General features: G+C 36.2%; 1 protein-coding gene across 15 annotated transcripts in view; it reads left to right on the top strand.

Moving 5' to 3' along the window:
- The first annotated feature begins 1826 nt into the window (after window positions 1-1826).
- The window catches only part of SEC31A (SEC31 homolog A, COPII component), a 72567-nt gene continuing 54189 nt past the window's right edge, over window positions 1827-20204 (top strand). For 6 of the 15 annotated variants that reach the window (XM_077774764.1, XM_077774761.1, XM_077774766.1 and 3 more), the window contains exons 1-6: window positions 1829-1933; window positions 13200-13282; window positions 13967-14090; window positions 15876-16074; window positions 17742-17837; window positions 18738-18878. In XM_077774764.1, coding sequence (XP_077630890.1) covers window positions 13204-13282; window positions 13967-14090; window positions 15876-16074; window positions 17742-17837; window positions 18738-18878 — 639 coding nt within the window. In that variant the 5' untranslated portion in view covers window positions 1829-1933; window positions 13200-13203. Of the gene's footprint in view, window positions 1934-1980; window positions 2207-13199; window positions 13283-13966; window positions 14091-15875; window positions 16075-17741; window positions 17838-18737; window positions 18879-20204 lie in introns of those variants that run through there. The other 9 variants (XM_077774770.1, XM_077774767.1, XM_077774765.1 and 6 more) reach the window with 5 other exon arrangements.

The following is a 20204-nucleotide window of genomic DNA, read 5'->3' as shown; positions in this document are numbered from 1 at the left end:
TCTACTGTTGTGAATATTTTATTTTTTTATATTTATAACCAAAGTTAGGAGTTTTTGACAAATTTCGAGGTTACAGAACAATCAGATTGTTAATACCATAGGTTAAGATTGCTTTGCATAGTTTCCACTTGCATAGTCCAAGTGATAACTCCCTGCATTTAAAACAGAGAACTCTTTATATTTAACCAGATATAAACATATCAAGTCTAGGAATATACTTTTCCCTTACCAGTTATGATATTTTTCATACTGCCTTTGTATGCCATTATAACAAGGCTTTGAAATAAAAATTTGTGTAATACTGTATGTTTCATTCTTTGACTTGTAGGCAAAATCCTAATAGAATAGGGATTAGCAAACTTGTAAATACGGTGTAAAGTATTCATACAGTGAATACTTTAGGCTTTGCTGACTCTTAACTGTCTTTAGCAACTACTCAGTTTTGTCCGTGTAGCACAACAGCCGTAGGCAATGCACAGACCATTGAAAAGTGGCTGTGTTCCAGTTAAGAAACTTATATCATGAAATGCTGCTGTTCTTACCTCACAGAGCCTACAAAAGGGGGTGAGGAGCAGGGAGGTTTGTAGTTTGACTTCTAGAATAGGAACATGTAGTACATTAAATGATAACAAAGAATGTAACCACTATTTGAATCAATGAATTTTTTGGTTAAGTTGTTCTAACGAACCCTCTCCATATCAATGAACATTTCCAGGTGGTGGGGGTCTTATGGGTTGGGGCAGTAGGGAGTTAAATTTTCTGTTGACTCAAGTGGTGGGCCCACTTTCGGATTTTTCATTGGCATCTATAGGTAAACTAGTCCTTGCAGCTCTAAGTAAAAATGGATTTACAGCACACTAGAAATTTGCTACTGTAGCCTGAATAATCCATTCTATTTATGTACTAGAGAAACTTCCTTTTCAAATTGAATGTTAAGTATAAGACACTAAAAGGTGTTTGAAAGCGTGCAGTGGGTGTGCAAAACTTTGCCTACTCTAATACCTAGAAGTGAAGGCACTAGAAAAAGTTGAAGGAAAAAAGATGGTTGACTCACGGGTGAAATGGGAGAGAACGAGTCTAGAAGTTAGGAGACCTGGGTTGAGCCTAGGTTCTGACTGTTAAGTGCTTTTCCTCTGGTTTTACTCTGCTGTAAAAACAATAAACTAAGAACGACATCCAGGCAATACACCAATCCGATGCCAGGGTCTGGCGCAGCGCAGTGAGTAAGGGTAAATCCTAGAAGACATCAAATAATGGCCATATGATGCTAACTAGACTGCTGGACTCCACTGTGCCTCTTTGGAGTAACAAGTATGTCCACAACTGCCTTCGGGTATGACCGGATCATTTGCTTTTGAAATCCTCAAAAGTAATACTGTCGAACCAACTACTCAATTTTTAGAACCCAATCACAAATTAGTTACTGCACTTAGGGCCCTGCAGCCCGGTTTCCACGTGATTTGTCCGGTGTTGACAGTGTAGTGGCGGCTGCCGACGTCTCAAGGACTAGAGCTACGTCGCGTTCCTGCAGGCCTCGGCCGTTCCTCGAAAAGATAGCTACACCCAGCACAGCGGAACCTTTCTCTTCCTTTTCTTTTCGCGTATCCCGGCTCACCGTATCCTCACCCTGTAGGCCGCTCCTGGGGGGCCGGTCCCCCAGCCTCCCAAGCGCTCACGTCCCGCCACCCCCACGCTCTCCACGTCCGCCTGCCACCGCTCCCGGAAGTGCCGTGGCAGGGAGCGCGCCGAAGTGGGCGGGGCGAGGCGTCGCTCCCGGAAGCGTCTGTGGGCCGCCGGGGAGGGGCTGTGGCTGCCACGTTGAAGCGGAACGTGGAGGTGGCTTTGGGGCGGGAGGAGGGGCGGCGGCGAATGCTGGGAGAGTCCGACGGGCGTCGCGCTAACGCAGGAACCGATCGCCAAGGGTCCCCACAAGGTATGTCCGCCTATTACTCCCTGTCTTCTTTGCCGGCCCTCGGGCCTTGAGGTAGACCACAGGCGAAAGCTACGACCGCGGCATCGGTCTCCGCTGGTCCCCGTCAGCCTGCGGCCCGGTCGCTGGTGGCGGCGCGTCCCTGATCTTCGTTCCGGGCCCGTCGGGAACGCCTGGCGTCACGGCTGCTTCTGGGATCGCACAGATCCACATCCGCCAACGTTTCCACTGCTGAGCAGGAGCTGCCCTGAGGCTTGCGACAGGGTGTCGTGCCAGGTGCGGTAACGCGGGTCTGAGTTTAGAAGACCCTCACACCCTTGTGCACAAAGAGGTGCGGGCCCCAAGGACGAGGGGAGGAAGCAGACCTCAGGATCACTTTGGTTCATTTTATTTCCGTTGTGATTTTTTTTTTTTGGTCTGTGTTTGAACTGTTGCCAGGTTTAAAGGTTCATAGGTTATTCACTGGAAGCTACTGTCATTGAACCAGGATTGAATTATTTTAAGGGTAGTCGTCAATTGCTGTCTGTACCTCGAAGGAAATCTCAAAAAGTGTTTATGTTTTTGCTAATAAGTTATTATGATGAGAGATTAGGTTACAGGGCAGGTGAAAAGTAAATCAAAATATTGCGAGGGCTTGTGGGCATTATGAACTTTTATGTGAGCTCAAGCAACTAGTTTTATATAGGTCTTTCTGAAGTTGAAGTGATGGTCTGTGATAAATCCCCAAAACTCTTTTCTAACTACAGAAAACTGAAATGTAATTGTGTTTGTCACCAATTGTAACTATTCAATCAATAGTTAGAGCCTAGCTCTTCAATCATACCATCCTCCGTTTCCTGTACATACTGATCTGGGATTGGCTGAAGTTTACCCATCGTTTTTTAGTGGTTCTTCTGTGCTCTTTGTTTTCTCTTGCGTAAATAGACCTGGGGAAGGTTTGTAGACCCTTAAGAACTTTTCAATAACTTGGGAATGTTTTTGTAGTTGTGAATTTGTTACACATACCCAAGGTTATTTGGGAAATGTGACATTGGAATGGATTTAGAATTATATTGCATAATTTTATATAAGCAGGTTCTTTCTGAAACTAATAACATAAAAAAGAAAGAAGTTTAAGAAGTTTGTAACTGTAAAGAACAGTGATTCGTAACTATTTGGAATTCCATTCCCTTTTGAGGACCTGATGAAATCATTGGATCACCTTCTTAGAAAAATCCACTACAGAGGAGCTCCTGGGTGGCTCAGTTGGTTAAGCGTCTGACTCTTTATCTCAGTTCAGTTCTTGATCTCAGGGTTGTGTGTTCTAGCCCTGTGTGCGGCTCCACACTGGGTGTGAAGCCCACTTAAAGAAAAAAAAATACCGCCACACACAGAATTTTTTATATAATTTCATGAAGCTTAAACATGCTTGTCAAGTGATACTATTAAATTGATTTTTAAATGTTTTAAAAAATGTCATTCTTTTAAAAATATTTTTTTAATGTTTTATTTTTGAGAGAGAGAGACACACACACACAAGTATGGAAGGGGCAAAGAGAGAGGGAGACACAGAATCAGAGGCAGGCTCCCCAGTGCAGGCCTGAACCCACAAATTGTGAGGTCATGACTTGAGCTGAAGTGGGTCGTTTAACGGACTGGATCACCCAGGCACCCCAGAAATATTGTCATTCTTAGGTTAATTTCAGCTCAAAAAGTTTTATTTATTAGATTACAGATAAGTATGACACATTCAGTTCAACGCGCATTTGGTTGAGTGAAATGAGCCTAGAACATTGATAACAATAAATCCTCTAGAACGAATTTGCTCATCCATAATGAGATATTTGCCCACAAATGGATTTTTACTAAAGGCAGTGCAGACTGGGGATTGTATTCCTGGTGTAAGAGTCAGAGTTTCCATTTCCATAAACTCTTCTTATTACTTTTGAAGTATAGGTCATCTCTATATGTAGCATTGTAAGGTTGGTATTTTTTAGAAAACAGTACTTTTGGAGTTTAGTATTGTTTTACAAAATTAGCAATTAAAAAATGAGCATAGAGAAGAAAGGTCCCGCTTAATTGCATTAATCTAACTATGTGCATGTTGTGGGGAGAAACTTGGACAAAAAAATAGGAGTCCTAGTCTAGAACATAAACTTTTCTTCAATAGGTGTATTCTTAAAGATTCATTGGGATACACATTTTAAATTGTGACTTTTGCAGTAGCTGACATTTATAGGCCTCTATTTACTATGTGCCAGGCACTGTTCTAAGGCCTCTGTGTAATGCCTTGTTTAATTCTCACAGCAACCCTTCATAATTACACATGCTTTTGTTATACTTATTTTACCAAATGGGTAGTCAAAACACACAACAGGTAAAGGTACATGCCTAAAGTCAGAGCCTAGGACAGGGTGGAGCTGGGATTTAGTCTGAGGTTTGGCTCCAGACTCCTTACCCTAAACTGCTATGCCATAGATACTGTCTTATAGATGTCATAGGTGAGCAAGCCACTGTCCTCACAATTTCTTTTGTATTATCAGAATTATTTTGTTCTGTGTAAAATAGTCTTGAATGTATTATCAGAATTATTTTGTTCTGTGTAAAATAGTCTTGTGAAATAAGTGACTTCTAATCACTTTTGATATTGAAAACAAATTGCACAAAGCTTTTAAAGCAAGTCTTCGCTTGGGAAGTACACTTGGCTAAATCTAAGCCTTCTTCGGATTTTCAAGAAAATAAATTACAACTAAATGATCATTTCTAAGAAAAGATCATTTCTAATATGCAAGCTGTACTTTCATAGTATTCTTGTTGTTTTAAGAATGATTGCGGTGGGTAGATTATGGTGTTCTTGTTTAATTAGGTTCGGACTACATAAGGTAGTTCCAGGCCGTTATTGTAGTGACTGAAAAAAAAAAGCAGTTGGTATTGAAGCCTTGTGTTCAGTACAAGCTAATAAGTGGAACTGCATCTAGTGGAACATTGAGTGCTAAGGACAAGAAATAGACTTTTATAAATGCTTTGAATTTCCATTTAGCTGTTTTTATGTACTTGTGAAATTGTCTCTTTCTCTTTTAGTAAGTGTTACACATTAACTAAGTGTTCCTGAATCAGGTATTCTCTGTTGTACCTTTGCTCTTAGATGTACTATAGTTCTGTTCAGTTTTTTTTTTTTTTTTAATATACATGGTGGTTTTGTTTTCACATTCAGAAATTATTCTAAGACATTTTATAAAACCTCTTTTTACCCTAAGAGTATTTTCCCCTATTTAAAAAAAATTTTTTTTAATGTTTCTTTAGTTTGAGAGAGAGACAGAGTGCGAGCAGGGGAGGGGCAGAGAGAGACACACACACACAGAATGTGAAGCATGCTGCAGGCTCTGAGCTGTCAGCACAGAGCCCAACACAGGGGGCTCAAACTCAGGGACCCTGAGATCATGACCTGAGCCAATAATGACCTGAGCCAAAGTCAGACCCTTAACTGACTGAGCTACCCAGGTGCCCCTCCCTGTTTTTTAAATAAGGAAAGTTAGGGGCGCCTGGGTGGCTCAGTTGGTTAACCGTCCAACTTTGGCTCAGGTCATGATCTCGTGGTTCGTAGGTTTGAGCCCCGCATCGGGCTCTGTGCTAACAGCTCAGGGCCTGGAGCCTGTTTCTGATTCTGTGTCTCCTCTCTCTTCCTCTCTCTCACTCACACTCTATCTCACTCTGTCTCTCAAAATTAATAAATGTAAAATATATATATATGAAAAAATAATAAGAAAAGTTAAAGTTATTAAAGTTATTTTTTCCTTTAAACACTTAAGAATTTAAAAATTAAATGTTTTACCTGAAAGTAATCATTCTAGCTCATCAGACTCTCTGTATTTCCCTAATAAACATTTAAAATCAAACAAGCAAAGGGGTGCCTGGGTGGCTCAGTCGGTTGAGCGTCCAACTTCGGCTCAGGTCATGATCTCATGGTTCGTTGGTTCAAGCCCTGCCTCCGTCTCTGTGCTGACAGCTAGCTCAGAGCCTGGAGCCTGCTTCAGATTCTGTGTCTCCCTCTCTCTCTGTCCCTCCCCTGCTCATGCTGTCTCTCTCTCTCTCTCAGAAATAAATAAAACCTTAAAAAAATTTTTTTTAAATCAAACAAACAAAACTTTCTATCTACTTCACCCTGTGCTAAACAATTTTGAGTCCAGAAGAGGTAAAAGTTGTAATATTTGATTTAAAAAAAGACTTTATTTGTCTAGTGAGACAAGATGACATATAAAATGGTTAAAAGGCAATGGAAAAAGATGTAACAATAAGTAAAAATAGAATGTTATAGTTTTGTTAAGATAGAATCAGATACTTTATTAATAAATGCTTAAAGTGGTATAAACAGTTAAGAGATTATTTAGATTATTCTATATTGGATAATTAGGGTACTTTTCATGAAGGAGCTGGGATTTGAACATGTTACTAGGCAGTTGGCTGAGAGGAAGAGGGCATTTCGTATATAGAAAATAGGCCTCTTTTTTACTTAGAAAATTGAGATTTTCCCTTTTTTTTCAGAATAGTCTTAGGAAATTAGATGTATACTTTTCTTGGTTAATCTCGTGATGGTATGGTAATAATTTTAAAAAGTAGTCAACGTATTAAAACTGATATTCACCTATGTGCTGGGCACTGTGTTTGGCCTTGTATTTAAAATATATTGTCTCATTTAAATTTCACAACATTCCATGAAGTAGTCTTTCTTATCCCTACACAGTTGGGGCTCAGAGAGGTTAAACAATGTGTCCAAAGGATCATCAGCCAATATTCAGATACAGTGTTGACTCCAGATGCTCTACTACTTTTAACCACGTGATGCATCCCCCTAATCCACTTTTGCCTCACCTAACACCATTTCTAAAATACATTTCTTCTCTCAGTGTCCTCCTGCATCCTAGCTGTTTTGTCCTTACTCTTCTCAATGTTAGTGTGTCTTCTGTGATTCAAATCGAATACCTGAATTTGTTAAGGTAACAACAGCTTGGACTCTGGAAGTTAAACTTCTGAGTTCTGATTTTGGCTCTGCCCCTTGCTAGCATGTACAAATTATTATCATCTTTCTGGGCCTTCATTTTTATCATCTGTAAAGTGGTCTTCATGTATAAACAATTTGAACATGTAAGACACAGAGCATATTGTTCGTCTAAGGCCCTCATAAGGAAACGTTCGGAGGATGAACTTTATTCTCTAGAAATGAATGAGAAAGCTGGCAAAAGTACTCTTGGAGAGCATTGAATATGTTTAACTATAAACCTGAGACTAAAACAAAAGTGGGAATAAGGAAGAAAGAATAAAGTGTGTATGTTAAATATCTGCTAATGTATGAATTGGTTATAAAACTTNTGACTGTAACTGTGTAGTACAAGAGGAGCAGTAAGATTCTTAAAACTGATTTCATTAGTGCTCACAGTAATTACTGTGGAAAGAAATAGATGATTAATAGTATAAATAATATTTTATTTTTATGTTTATTTATTTTTTTATGTTTATTTATTTTTGAGAGAGACAGAGACAGAGAGTGAGTGGGGGAAAGGCAGAAAGAGAGGGAGACACAGAATCTGAAGCAGGCTCCAGGCTCTGAGCTGTCAGCACAGAGGCCAAGTGTGGGGCTTGAACCCACAGACTACAAGATCCTGACCTGAGATGAAGTTGGCCACTTAACCAACTGAGCCACCCAGAAGCCCCTAAATAATATTCTTTTAAATTATTAAGATAGAACCAGAAACTTATGCGAACAAAAATACAAATCATCGTAATTATCAGAAAAATTATAAATACACAAATAGGGACCACAGGGAAAGTATTTTTCTAAATTATAAAACCAAACATAGCAAAATAATATAGAACTAAGCAGTCATCTGTCAAATCAGGAAAAAAATTTCAATCAGTAAATTTTATATGGCCTTATTAGCTAATTTATTGAAAAATATTCAAATTGGATCACTAAGCAAAATCTCATTTTTTCCCCCTGTATTGAAGACAGCCAGTGAAAACAAAGTGTTTCAAAGGTTGAAAAGGGTAGAGGCACCTAGACTCAGTTGAGCATCTGACCCTTGATTTTTGGCTCAGGTCATGATTGCAGGTTCATGGGATCAAGCCCCATATGGGGCTCAATGCTCAGCTTGAGATATTCCTGCTCTCTCTCTCTCCTCCTCTCCCTGTTCTCCAACCCCCAACCCTTTGCTCCCATACAAGTTCTCTTTATTTATTAATTTTTGAGAGACTTTGTGAAATGTGAGCAGGAGAGGGCCAGAGAGAGAAGGAGAGAAAGAATCCCAAGCAGGCTCTGCATTGTCAGCTCAGAGCCCAATGCAGGGCTCAATCCCACAAAGTGCAAGATCATGACCTGAGTTGAAATCAAGAGCTGGACACTTAACTGATTGAGCCACCCAGGTGCCCCTGATATTGGTTTTAATATGAAATAAAGTGGAATTCAGGCACGAGGGATTATTTAAGATGAAGAGCAATACTTTACAAAGCTATAAATGTCTATTTGACAGTGAGCATTTAATATTATGCATACCTGTCAACCAAATAACTGTGTTAAATAACAAAGTGACTTTCATAAAGCAACTTTCAGGAGATACCAGGAAAAATCAGCACAAATGCATTAGTAGTAAGTGACTTTCAATTCATTGTTCTTGGTCCAGGAAAGATCAAATGGAAAAACGGTAAGGCTGTAGACAACCTAAACAATTAAGTCAATAGAATATATTTGATTAATATATATTGAACTTGATCCTGAAAACAGAGTACCTGTTCTTTTTAAATCTCATGAAACATTTACAAAACCTTCTATATAGACCCCAAAGAAAACTTCAATAATTTTAGAAAGGAGAGATACTATAGAAAAACCACAATGCAGTAAAAGGCCCCTCCACTTGCATATTAAATTCATTCAACTCTTGGATTAGCGGAGACTACAAATGGAAGTTGTAAAATATATAGATGACCATAGTGATGAAAATATAAGAAATATATGTAATCTAGCTAAAGCATTACTCAGAGAAAATACAAAGCCTTAAATACTTATCAATAAAAAATAAATAATAAAAATGAGTGGGTTAAGCATTTAACTCAGAAAGTTAGAAGATCTAAGTAAATGAAAAGAAGGTAGAAGGGAGGAATTAATACAAAGAAAAGAAATTAGTTAATTACAAAGCCAACGGGAGGACTACTAGATTGGCTGTTTGAAAATAAATCACCGGCTAAGCCAGTGAATTACTAAGAGGAAGGTAGGGGGAAACAAAACACAAATATATGTAATAAAAACTAATAAATAACCATAAATAGCATAAATTAAAAGAATCATGAGTCTGTGTTGTTCAAGTCTGAAATAATGAGAAAATCTGTAAAAAAATTTAAAGGATTATTATAGGGAAATATAATTTACAAAAATGGCTTTGTACAAAGGAAATTCAAATAGATCAGTCTCCATAGAAGACCTCAAAAGTACTTGGCCCAGATGTTTCATGAGAGAATTCATGACACAAGTATGATAACATTGATATCAAAACCTGATGAAGATCACACAGAAGACTTGGTCTCACAACTCTAGAAGCAAAATTCTGTTAAACAAATGGAATCTAGTAACAAATTAATAGAACATGTCATGAGAAGGTTATTCAGGGTCAAAAAGATGGTCCATATTAAGAAATCTGTTGGTATAATTTGTTTTATTGATAGACCTAAGAAGAGGAATGTATGTTCATTCTGGTTACCTAATGGAAAGCATTTGACAGAATTCAACACCCAGTCTTTATAAATAGCATTCAGTAAAACAATAATTGATGGCTAATTTCCTTATATTATATACATTTTCTCTATATGTGGATATGTATGTGTATTTTGAATCTTAAAGTCATGCTCAATGGTAATATAGAGGCTTTTCCACTAAAGAAAGGAAGAAGAAATCTCACTGTTACTGCTGTTCAATATGGTATAGTACAAATACTATAAGCTTTTGTATAACAATAACAGGAAGATAATCTATGTAATAGGAGTGAGATAGGGGTGAGCCACATTTACAAACAAACTGAAAGATAAAATACTTAGGAATAAATAAACCCAATATGTCAAAAAGCTTAAAATAGCAAAGATAAAAAAGAAGACTTGAAAAGCAAGATGTTCTTATTAGAAAGATTCTGTATTATGTCAATTTCTCCATAAATTTATTATTTTTAATTTTTTAAATGTTTATATTAGAGAGAGAGAGAGAGAGAGGACAGATCACAAGCGGGGGAGGGGCAACAAGACAGGGGGACAGAATCCAAAGCCTGGTCCAGGCTTTGAGCTGTGAGCACAGAGCCCATTGTGGGGCTTGAACTCACAAACCGCAAGCTCATGACCTGAGTTGAAGTCGGACGCTTAACAGACTGAGCCACCCAGGCGCCCCTGACCATAAATTTATTAATTTGATGCAGATTCAGGAAACATATTAATGTTCTCTTTTTTTTCTGGAGTTAGACAAGAACTATGAAATTTATGTAATAAAATGAACAGTAATAGCAAGGAAAATAGGTTGGGAGAGAAGCATTGGATAGAGGTTATTGGAATCATACTCCTGTAAAACCTTAGTATTTAAAACAGTGGAGTGTTCGCAAACCATGAGAGACTCTTGAATGCTGACAAAAACTGAGGACTGATGGATGTGGGGGGGAGGAGGGATGGGCATGGAGGAGGACACTTGTGGGGATGAGCACTGAGTGTTATGTGGAAACTAATTTGACAATAAACTATTTGTAAAAATAAAAATAAAACAGTGGAGTGCTAGAATGTAAATAAACAATAGATGGATATAGGAATGGAAATCCAGAAGTAAACCTATTAAATATATACAGGAATATAGATCCTAACCTATGTCATAATACCTATAGGAATATAAACCTAAATATAGGAACTTAGTACATGATAAAAGTGATTATCCTAAAATCGGTAGGAAAAAGTAGACTTTTCAATATAGTTTTGTTGTAGTAAGAAAAAATATAAACTATGAACATACATTGTATACCAGGATGTGTTCCAGGACCTGAGTCAAAATTTAAATGAAAAGCCACAAATGAATTTGCTTAGAAGAAAAATATGGGTGAATTTCTTTATAACCTTGGCATACAAAAACTCCTTTGTGATTAACCAAATTTCAGAAACCATTTTTAAAGAAGTGATAAATGTGACTGCTAATTCATGGTACCTCCATACAGTGAATGGTAAAATGAAAAACCTCCATGATAAAATGAAATTCTTTATCAAGTCACAAAAAGACAAGGAGGAGTTTTAAATGCCTGTTCCTAAGTGAAAGAAGCCAATCTGAAAAGGCTACATACTATATAATTATAACTAAATGACATTCTAGAAAAGGCATAAGGAGAGGAAAGAGATCAGTGATTGGCAAGAAGGAGGAGGAGGGATGGGAGAAAAGAGGGATAAAGAAGTGGAACACACAATTTTTACGGCAGGAAAACTTGTGAATGATAATAGATAATAGAACTGTGGATGGGTGGATATGTTTCATTATTCATTTGTCAAAACCCATAAAAAACCCAAAGAGTAAAACCGAGTAAACCATGGACTTGGCTTGATAATAATACGCCACTATAGGTTGGTTGTAACAAATGTATTGCTGTGGTTTAGGACAGTTTTATGGGAAAGGCTGGGGTGGGGGAGAAGGTAGGGAGGTATGTGAGAACTCTATACTTTTCACTCAGTTTTTCTGTGAACCTGAAACTGCTCTGATAAATAAAATCGATTTTTTAAAAAAATAAATACCTTGAGGCACCTGGGTGGCTCAGTTGGTTAAGTGTACAACTCTTGATTTTGGCTCAGGTCATGATCTCACAGTTCATGGGATCAAGGCCCGAGGGATTCTCTATCCCCCCCTCTCTCTGCCCCTCCCCTGCTCATGCTGTCTCTATCTCTCTCTCAAAAATAAATAAAATATTTAAAAAATAAATAAATAAACATTAAAAAAATCATAACCTTGTGAAAGGAAAAAAACAACAAAGCCAAAATAAAACAATAAAGTCTGACAACTCAGTAGGCAAATAGGCAAGCAATATAGACAAGAATAGACAGAAAAGGTGTAATATGGATGATCCATAACCTTGTAAAAAGATGTTCGTTATTTATGGTATCAAGAAATGCAAATTGTAACTACTCAAGAGTAAACGCTTTTCATCTATCATTGATAAAAATCTAAAAGTGTTACTTAAGGCGGTAGAGCTTGTGAAACAGTATTTAAGTTTTTAAAATGTATTTTTGAGAGAGAGAGAAAGTGAGCATGAGTGGGGGAGGAGCAGAGAGAGAAGAGGAGGGAGAATCCCAAGCAGTTGCAGAGTACATTGTGGGGCTCAACCTCACAAACCCACGAACTGCGAGATCATTACCTGAACAAAAATCCAGAGTCCGCCACTTAACTGAGTGAACCATCCAGGTGTCCCCAAATTGCGTTTATCTTTAACCCAGCAGTTTTACTTCTGGAAATTTATAGCTATCCTGGCCCATGAATGGAATAACGTATATATGGCTGTTTATTTGAGCATTGTTTGTAAAACTAGCAAAAGATTAAAAACAACTCCAGTGTTCACCAGTCGTGGACCAAGTAAGTAAATCATGGTCCATCTTACAGTGGAATACCATGCCATGTGATGTATTTATGTACAATAGCAAAGATTTTTTTTAAAATACAGCACAGTATTTTCTACCAAAGTAACTTTAACAGAGAATACATAAACTAGTGGTATATGGAATTGTAGCTTGGAGTGACCAGCTATTTAACATTTCTGCCAAGCTTATCTTTAAAATCTGTGGTGTTACTATATTCTTCCCTGTAATTAGCCTGTTTTAATTTAAAATTAATTTCTAGAACTGCTCTTGTCATTTAGTAATCCTGCTTTCAGAAGAGGTACCTTGTTTATTGTGTGCCTTCTCTGACCCTTGATGTACCACCACCCATCCTCACCGGAGTATATTGTGTAACAAAGTTAATCCCTTGCATATTGCTCTGTATTGTTTTCTTTTTTTTTTTCAGGCTGATTTTTCAGTTGAATTTGTAAATGATTTGAAAAGCGCTGTATTTGTCTCAATATGATTTGACAAGTTTTTCTTCTTTCTGATATTGAACATCCCTGACAAATGATACTGAAACCAGTTTGATTTATTGGCATTTGAACATTCTAATGATGTAGTGATTAGTTAAATGTATTTCTGTGTAAAAAATGTTTACGTTTTGTTACATGTTCAGTTTATTCTATATAAAATATTCTCTTAGCAGGATGAAGTTAAAGGAAGTAGACCGTACAGCCATGCAGGCTTGGAGCCCTGCCCAGAATCATCCCATTTACCTAGCTACTGGTGAGTTCAACAGAGAGAGCATAGTATGAGTCGTTTATTTCTTCTTTTCCACATTTGGCCTATTCATACCAGTCCTTTTAAGATTCATTTTTACGTCTTCTCGTCTAGAAAGCCTCTGCTTCCCTAGTGGGATTCCTCCATCCTCCTTGTGAACTGAGTTCAATGACCTTCCTTTGTTTCCTGAGCACCTTGTTCATCATAGCATTAATCATGATATGTTACATTTATACTGTTTTCCCCACTTCATAAGAATTCTTTCATCTTTATTCTTTCAGTATTAAGCATAATAGATTACATCTAAAAAAAAAAAGTATCAACTTGAATGAATGAAGAACGATTTTGATGGGAGCACTTTCATATAAAAAGAGTTACATCATTTGTGACTATAAGCAGATATTGTAAATAATGGGACTGTTTACAGAGAGCTTTTTAAACATCTGCTTGTTTAAAGAATTATCTGCACTACCCACTCTTAGAAGCATTGTCCCTAAGCCTTGTGTCAGAATCTCATTGCTGTAGTAATTTAAGCATCTGCTCAGTGGCACATATCCTGAGATTTTAGTCACTAACGCAGCATTCATGAGTGAGATAATTGAAAAACATGCATCTAATTTCTGTTTTGTATGGTTTCCTCCAAGTCTTTTATTTTCACACGTGTAGTCACCATAAATGTATTTTCTATAGGAACATCTGCTCAGCAGTTGGATGCAACATTTAGTACCAATGCTTCCCTTGAGATATTTGAATTAGACCTTTCTGATCCATCCTTGGATATGAAATCTTGTGCGACTTACTCTTCTTCTCACAGGTATGAAGTTGATTAATCTTAAATTCACATATTTATGGTTGTGATTATTATGTTGTGGTTGATGCCTGGTTTATCTGTAAATAGGTTATTATTAGAAACTGCAAGGAATACCATCAATGACATGAAATATTTTGAGAAAAAGTATGAGTGAATTTCTTTTTTTTTTAAATATAATTTTGTATAAAATTGGGTGACATACAGTGTGTAAAGTGTTCTCTTGGTAATTGGGGTAGATTCCAGTGGTTCATCTCTTACAACACCCAGTGCTCATATCAACCAGTGCCCTCCTCAATGCCCATCACCCATTTTTCCCTCACCCCCCCCTCCATCTACCCTCCATTTGTTCTCTGTATTTAAGAGTCTCTTATGGTTTGCCTCCCTCCCTCCTTGTATGAGTGACTTTCTGTGGAAGTTAAAGGCTTATTTATTGCTGACTGATACACGTAGGAAGGAGGGAGAGGCTTTATTTTCCAGTAGTTTTTTCCCTCATGATATGGTAGACGTACCTTCTTCTATCTCCTTTATCTCACCTATTTAGAAAAAAAAGATAAGTATGGCTAAAAAAAAAAAAAAAGGAGTGATTGGATAATATTAAGATGTTCATAGTGATTATCTCTGAATAATAGGTGATTTTTTTTCCCTTGTACTTATGTATGTTTAAAAATATATTTCATAGAAGTTTGTGCTGACATGATTTTTGATACAGTGGTTATTTGGATCACCTTTCCAAGTGCTTAACATCCTATTATAATGCAGAAAAAGAACTCTTTCCACCTGAGTAGTAAAATATGCTTTAATTGTCTCAGCTTGACTGATTTTGGTGAAGAGATTGTACCCTACCTAACATAACTGCACATAGCTCAAATTCTGGAGTCTCAAGGGACTCCTCATCTTCGGAGCCCTCCCTCTGTGACGGGAACCTCAAATGCATTTGTCTGTCAGTTTTCTACTTACCACCATTTGTGTCATGATATACCTCATGCCACCTTCATATTTCATCTCCTTGTCAAACTATAATCTTTTATTCTCCACCTGTGGGGTCACTTGTAATAGACATAATTTTGACTTCATTTTTTTCACTGTCATAATACATTATTTTTCTTAGAAAATTTCAGGGGCGCCCGGGTGACTCAGTCAGTTAAGTGTCTGACTTTTGATTTTGGCTCAGGTTAGACCTCATGGTTCATGAGATTGAGCCCTGTGTCGGGCTCTGTACTGTTAGCACAGAGCTTAGAATTCTCTTTCTCCACTCTCTCTGCCCCTCCCCTGCTTTTACTCTCTCTCAAAATAAATAAATAAACTTAAAAAATATATATATACACAAAGAAAATTTCAGATAACGCCTTTAACACCTTTACTATTTAACAGACCACTTGTCAGTGAGTACTTCTGTAATCAAACAGTATCAAGGGAAATGGTTGATTAGCTCTGTTTTACAGGTGAACTAAAAGCAGCTTAGGAAGATTAAGTACTTAGGAAGATTAAGTAAATGGTAAAACCATTCTTAAGCCCCTATCTTTTGACACACAATCAGGTATACTTTGTGACACTATATTACCTCTACCAAAAAGTTTTTACTCTTTACGATTATAAAATCAAATATGCACATATGAATGCAAATAAAAACTAAAATGTCATTTCACAAAGTCATGTACAGTTACCAGGAATAGAGAAAAAGCAGTATTTTTAAATTATTTATGAAGACATATGGAATTATATATAATTTCAAATTCTTTTCTATATTTGACTTAAAAAACTGAGTCATTTACTCATTTTCTCTTTAAGGTACCACAAGTTGATTTGGGGGCCTCATAAGATGGATTCCAAAGGAAATGTCTCTGGAGTTCTGATTGCAGGTGGTGAAAATGGAAATATTATTCTTTATGATCCTTCTAAAATTATAGCTGGAGACAAGGAAGTTGTGATCGCCCAAAATGACAAGCATACCGGCCCAGTAAGAGCCTTGGATGTGAACATTTTCCAGGTTAGACTTTTGACACCTATTCATAATTTTTGACATATGGGCTGCTTATTTGAAATAAGGGTATGAGTCTGCTATGCCTCAGTCTTGAAATTTGAAAGCTAAAAATGTGTGCCCGTGCAGGTTGATGAATGAGTGTATTTTTTGAAGAATGGAGGGTTCAGAGCTGGGATCAGGGTAAATGATAATAATTCCATAGAAGGGATAAGGCTGTTGGGTTTAATTCTACAAGTCAGGAGTTGTAATGCCGTATGATGATATTTTTTAAACACTAGGAGCTCCAGAAGTTGGAAACAATACCTTTTTAAAGTTTGTGCTAATTCAGCATTAGGGTAGTGCTGTGGCATCTAGGTTAATCCTCTGTTTTATTAATTGAGAAACTTTGTGTTCATGACAGAGGTTACTGCTCTATCAAATAATTAGAAATATACACAAATATAGTGCAAATTTAATGACCAGACAAGAGTGATTCTACTGTTGCCATCGTAACCATTAGTGAATATTAATTATATAAATGTATTGGTTAGTAAAGATCATGAGTTAATAGGGTACTAGAGCATAACAACCAAAACATGAATGTTCTCTCTAAGATAGTTTAAAATGTGGTACCTGAGTGCCTCAGTGAGTTGAGTGTCTGACTCTTGATTTTGGCTCAGGTCATGATCCCAGGGTTGTGGTCTCGAGCCCTGAGTTGGGCTCCATGCTGAGTGTGGAGCCTGCTTAAGATTCTCTTCTCTTTCTGTCTGTCTGTCTCTCTCTCCCCCTTTCTGCCCCTCTCCCCAGCTCATGTTCTTTCTCTCAAAAAAAAAGTTTAAAATAGTTATTTTTCTTGTGTTATAAATAAATACTTAGGCTAGAGAAATACAGAAACCTGAACTTCATTTCTGTAGTTTATGGTACCTACTCTTTAGGTTAGATAGCTAGTCCTTGTGTTAATTAAACAACTGCTGATTATTGGTTAGTGTCTTGTATTATAGGTGCCTACAGCCATAGAATTCCTGTTTCTGTAGTTACACGTCGATTGAGCAGAGAAGAATTTATAAGAGTGAATAATAAAGAATGAGAGTCAATATGTGAAACTCATTATCTTCCTGTACTTCTTATCACAGTTTTAGGGTCTTTTTGACCCTTAAGGTATGCAACAGAGATAACCTAGAAATACTGCCACCCAGAACAAGATTGAATGTAAATGAACTAGAAATACATGAGGATTTAAGACAAGAGATTTTTCTAGCCCTGTATTGGTCTGACTCCAGAAGCTGGCTTTGAGGTATCTGGAGATAGATACCATTATTTTAGGATTCAGTTATTAGTCTGAAAGCAATAATTGGTTTTGTTTTGTTTGTTTTTGTGTTTCATAATCAGATCCCCTTCTAGGGATGCACAAATGATAATCCCCCTATGGTTGCATGATTGTTTAGGAATTTATCCATATAATTATTTTTAATGTCTTATTATGTCAGTAGACATATTACATTTTATAATATACTTCTCAAAAGCTATTGCAGTTTCAAATTATGCATAGCATTTAGGAATTCATGATTTTTGGTTTTTTAATTAGATAGAAAAGTTGTGTGCCCTAAACTGCTAGATGTTTCCATCTCTGAACAGTTATTCTGAGTTCTCTTAATTATTCTTAAATGATGATTAATTATTGTTTCTTATTGCAGACAAATCTGGTAGCCTCTGGTGCTAATGAATCTGAAATCTACATTTGGGATCTCAACAATTTCGCAACTCCAATGACACCAGGAGCCAAAACACAGGTATTGTTTTGATTTTGGTGTGATCAAAAGAACCACAATCAGTTCTTTAACCCTGAACTTCATTTTTTTCACACAAAATATTTTTGTTTAAAAATCAGTGTTTAGTTGTTACTGATTTTCCTAAGGTGCGGTACAGTAATTAGTAAATGTGTTTCTTCAAGATATCAGTGAGTCCTTCAACAGCAAATATTTATTCAGCGCCTACCACCAGATACTGTTTGATATATTCAACATATAGTAGTGAATAGAAAAGACAAGCCTTTGATAATTTTTTTAGATAGTGTTATATATAGTATTTTACATTATATAGTATTTTGACAATATCCATCTAACCATAGAATAAAGCTCATAGACCAGAAAGGGAACTCTTTTTTTTTTTTTTTTTTTTTAAAAACAACTGCTTTCCTGTGTATTTCTAATAAGATAAGAGAGAACAGTCCACTTGCCTCCTTGAAGTTAATCTTACAATGGGCCCCAACATTTTGGCAATCTTAGAGGTAGTATAATGGTAGCATATGATATACCATTTACAAAGATACTCTTCTAGTGGTCTAGGCTGTAACTTTTGATCTCCCTAGTTGTCTGTCATACTGATCAACATCTACTTTGTAGTTTATCATCTCCCTTGTGGCAGTTGCAAAATAAAGAAAGAGTGCTTCATTTATAGCAGGAGCTTAACAAATACCTGGTGAATGAGTCAATATTAAACAAGGTAAAATACTTGAAGTGGCGTATATCTAAGCTTTTAAGTTGTATATGTTGAGAACTTATGAATATAAAAAAATCTGTGGAATGAATAGGTCAGATTTTAATTAAACCCTTTTTAAAAAGAAGGATCAGATTGTGTAGTCAAATTTGACCGTAATTGAGAAATGGTTTTTAGTAGTTTATTCCTTGTAGCCCCCAGAAGATATCAGCTGCATTGCATGGAACAGACAAGTCCAGCATATTTTAGCATCAGCCAGTCCCAGTGGCCGGGCCACTGTATGGGATCTTAGAAAAAACGAACCTATCATCAAAGTCAGTGACCATAGTAACAGGGTAAGTATATGATTTGTAACAAACATGTTCTGTTTCTGCTCTAAGTATTTCTATACTGTTTGCCAGTGTTGACAGCAAATCAGGTTTTTATAAAGCAAATCCTGTCTTTTCATGGACTGATCATGTTGGAATGAAAACATTTTTCCTTGAAGAAAATAATAAAATTTCCAGTAAACCATGTTGGATATTATTAAATAATGAAGGGAGAGATTGTTAATTAAATAGCTTATTCCATGATATACTGATTGTTTTTACTTTATTAGCTGTTTCAAAGCATTATAAAAACATTTTATCTTTACCTTTCTCTAGAATGCACAGATTTTTCCTGCTAGTAATTTTGTGACTGTGACCTTGTAGTTTCCAAACTCCTGGCTTCATCCCCTCTCATTAAGTACTCCTAAAGTGAACTAATATTCTTCTTGCCCAGTAGATGTAGCTGTATAGCACATTAAATTTTTGACTTTACAGATTCCTCAATACTATGTCATAGTGTGCTATAAAATAATTTAGACATAATTTATGGTCTTATTTTTTAGTTTGTTTTTAATTACATTAGTTTGACATTTTTAGAAATAAGTTTGCCTAAATCTGAGGATTTATATATATATATATATGAGGATCTATATCTAATCTATATATACAATTTGTATATATATTATATATAATATATATATACAATTTGTATATATATTATATATAATATATATATAATTTGTATATATATTATATATTAATATATATAATTTAACAATAACAACAAAAACTATTTAGAAGAATATTTCTTCAGGTTATTGTTTTCCAATGAATTAGGAATTTTAAAACAAGTTTCAATTGAATGAAGTGTATAATAAGCATTTCAGTCATCTTCTGGAATATTTAGTAGGATTTAAACTTCCAGGTAATTCTCAGTAATAATGTAAATTTATTCCATGTGAAAATTTAAATGGTAGTTGTTGCTTTAGACATTTTGTCTTGATTTTTTTGAGAAAATAGGGGAGAGATACGGATTTTTTTTGTCATTATAATCTTTCATCTGTTTTTTTTTTCTGGAGGTATTAAATTTTAAATTTATATAAAACTTTTCCCTTAGTTACAGTTTTCACAGGTAAACTCATTTTTGGTACAGAATTATTCTGATCCAGAATGGTGATGTGTATTAAATAGCTGGATGAATTGAAAACATTTAACCTTTTACTTTAAAAGTACTGTTTTAAGACTGTTTAATAAAATTTAATAGTTTGAAAGAAGCATCATAGCTTGACATCTCCAAATGCAGGCTCTGGAGATAGCTGTCAGGGTTCAAAATTTAATAGTTTTAAGTTTGGG

Source organism: Crocuta crocuta, unplaced genomic scaffold (assembly GCF_008692635.1).
Source record: "Crocuta crocuta isolate KB4526 unplaced genomic scaffold, BGI_CrCroc_1.0 scaffold237, whole genome shotgun sequence".
NCBI classification, from domain to species: domain Eukaryota; kingdom Metazoa; phylum Chordata; class Mammalia; order Carnivora; family Hyaenidae; genus Crocuta; species Crocuta crocuta.
Note: the sequence above shows the minus strand (reverse complement) of the source record. Positions and strands in the feature narration are given on the sequence as shown.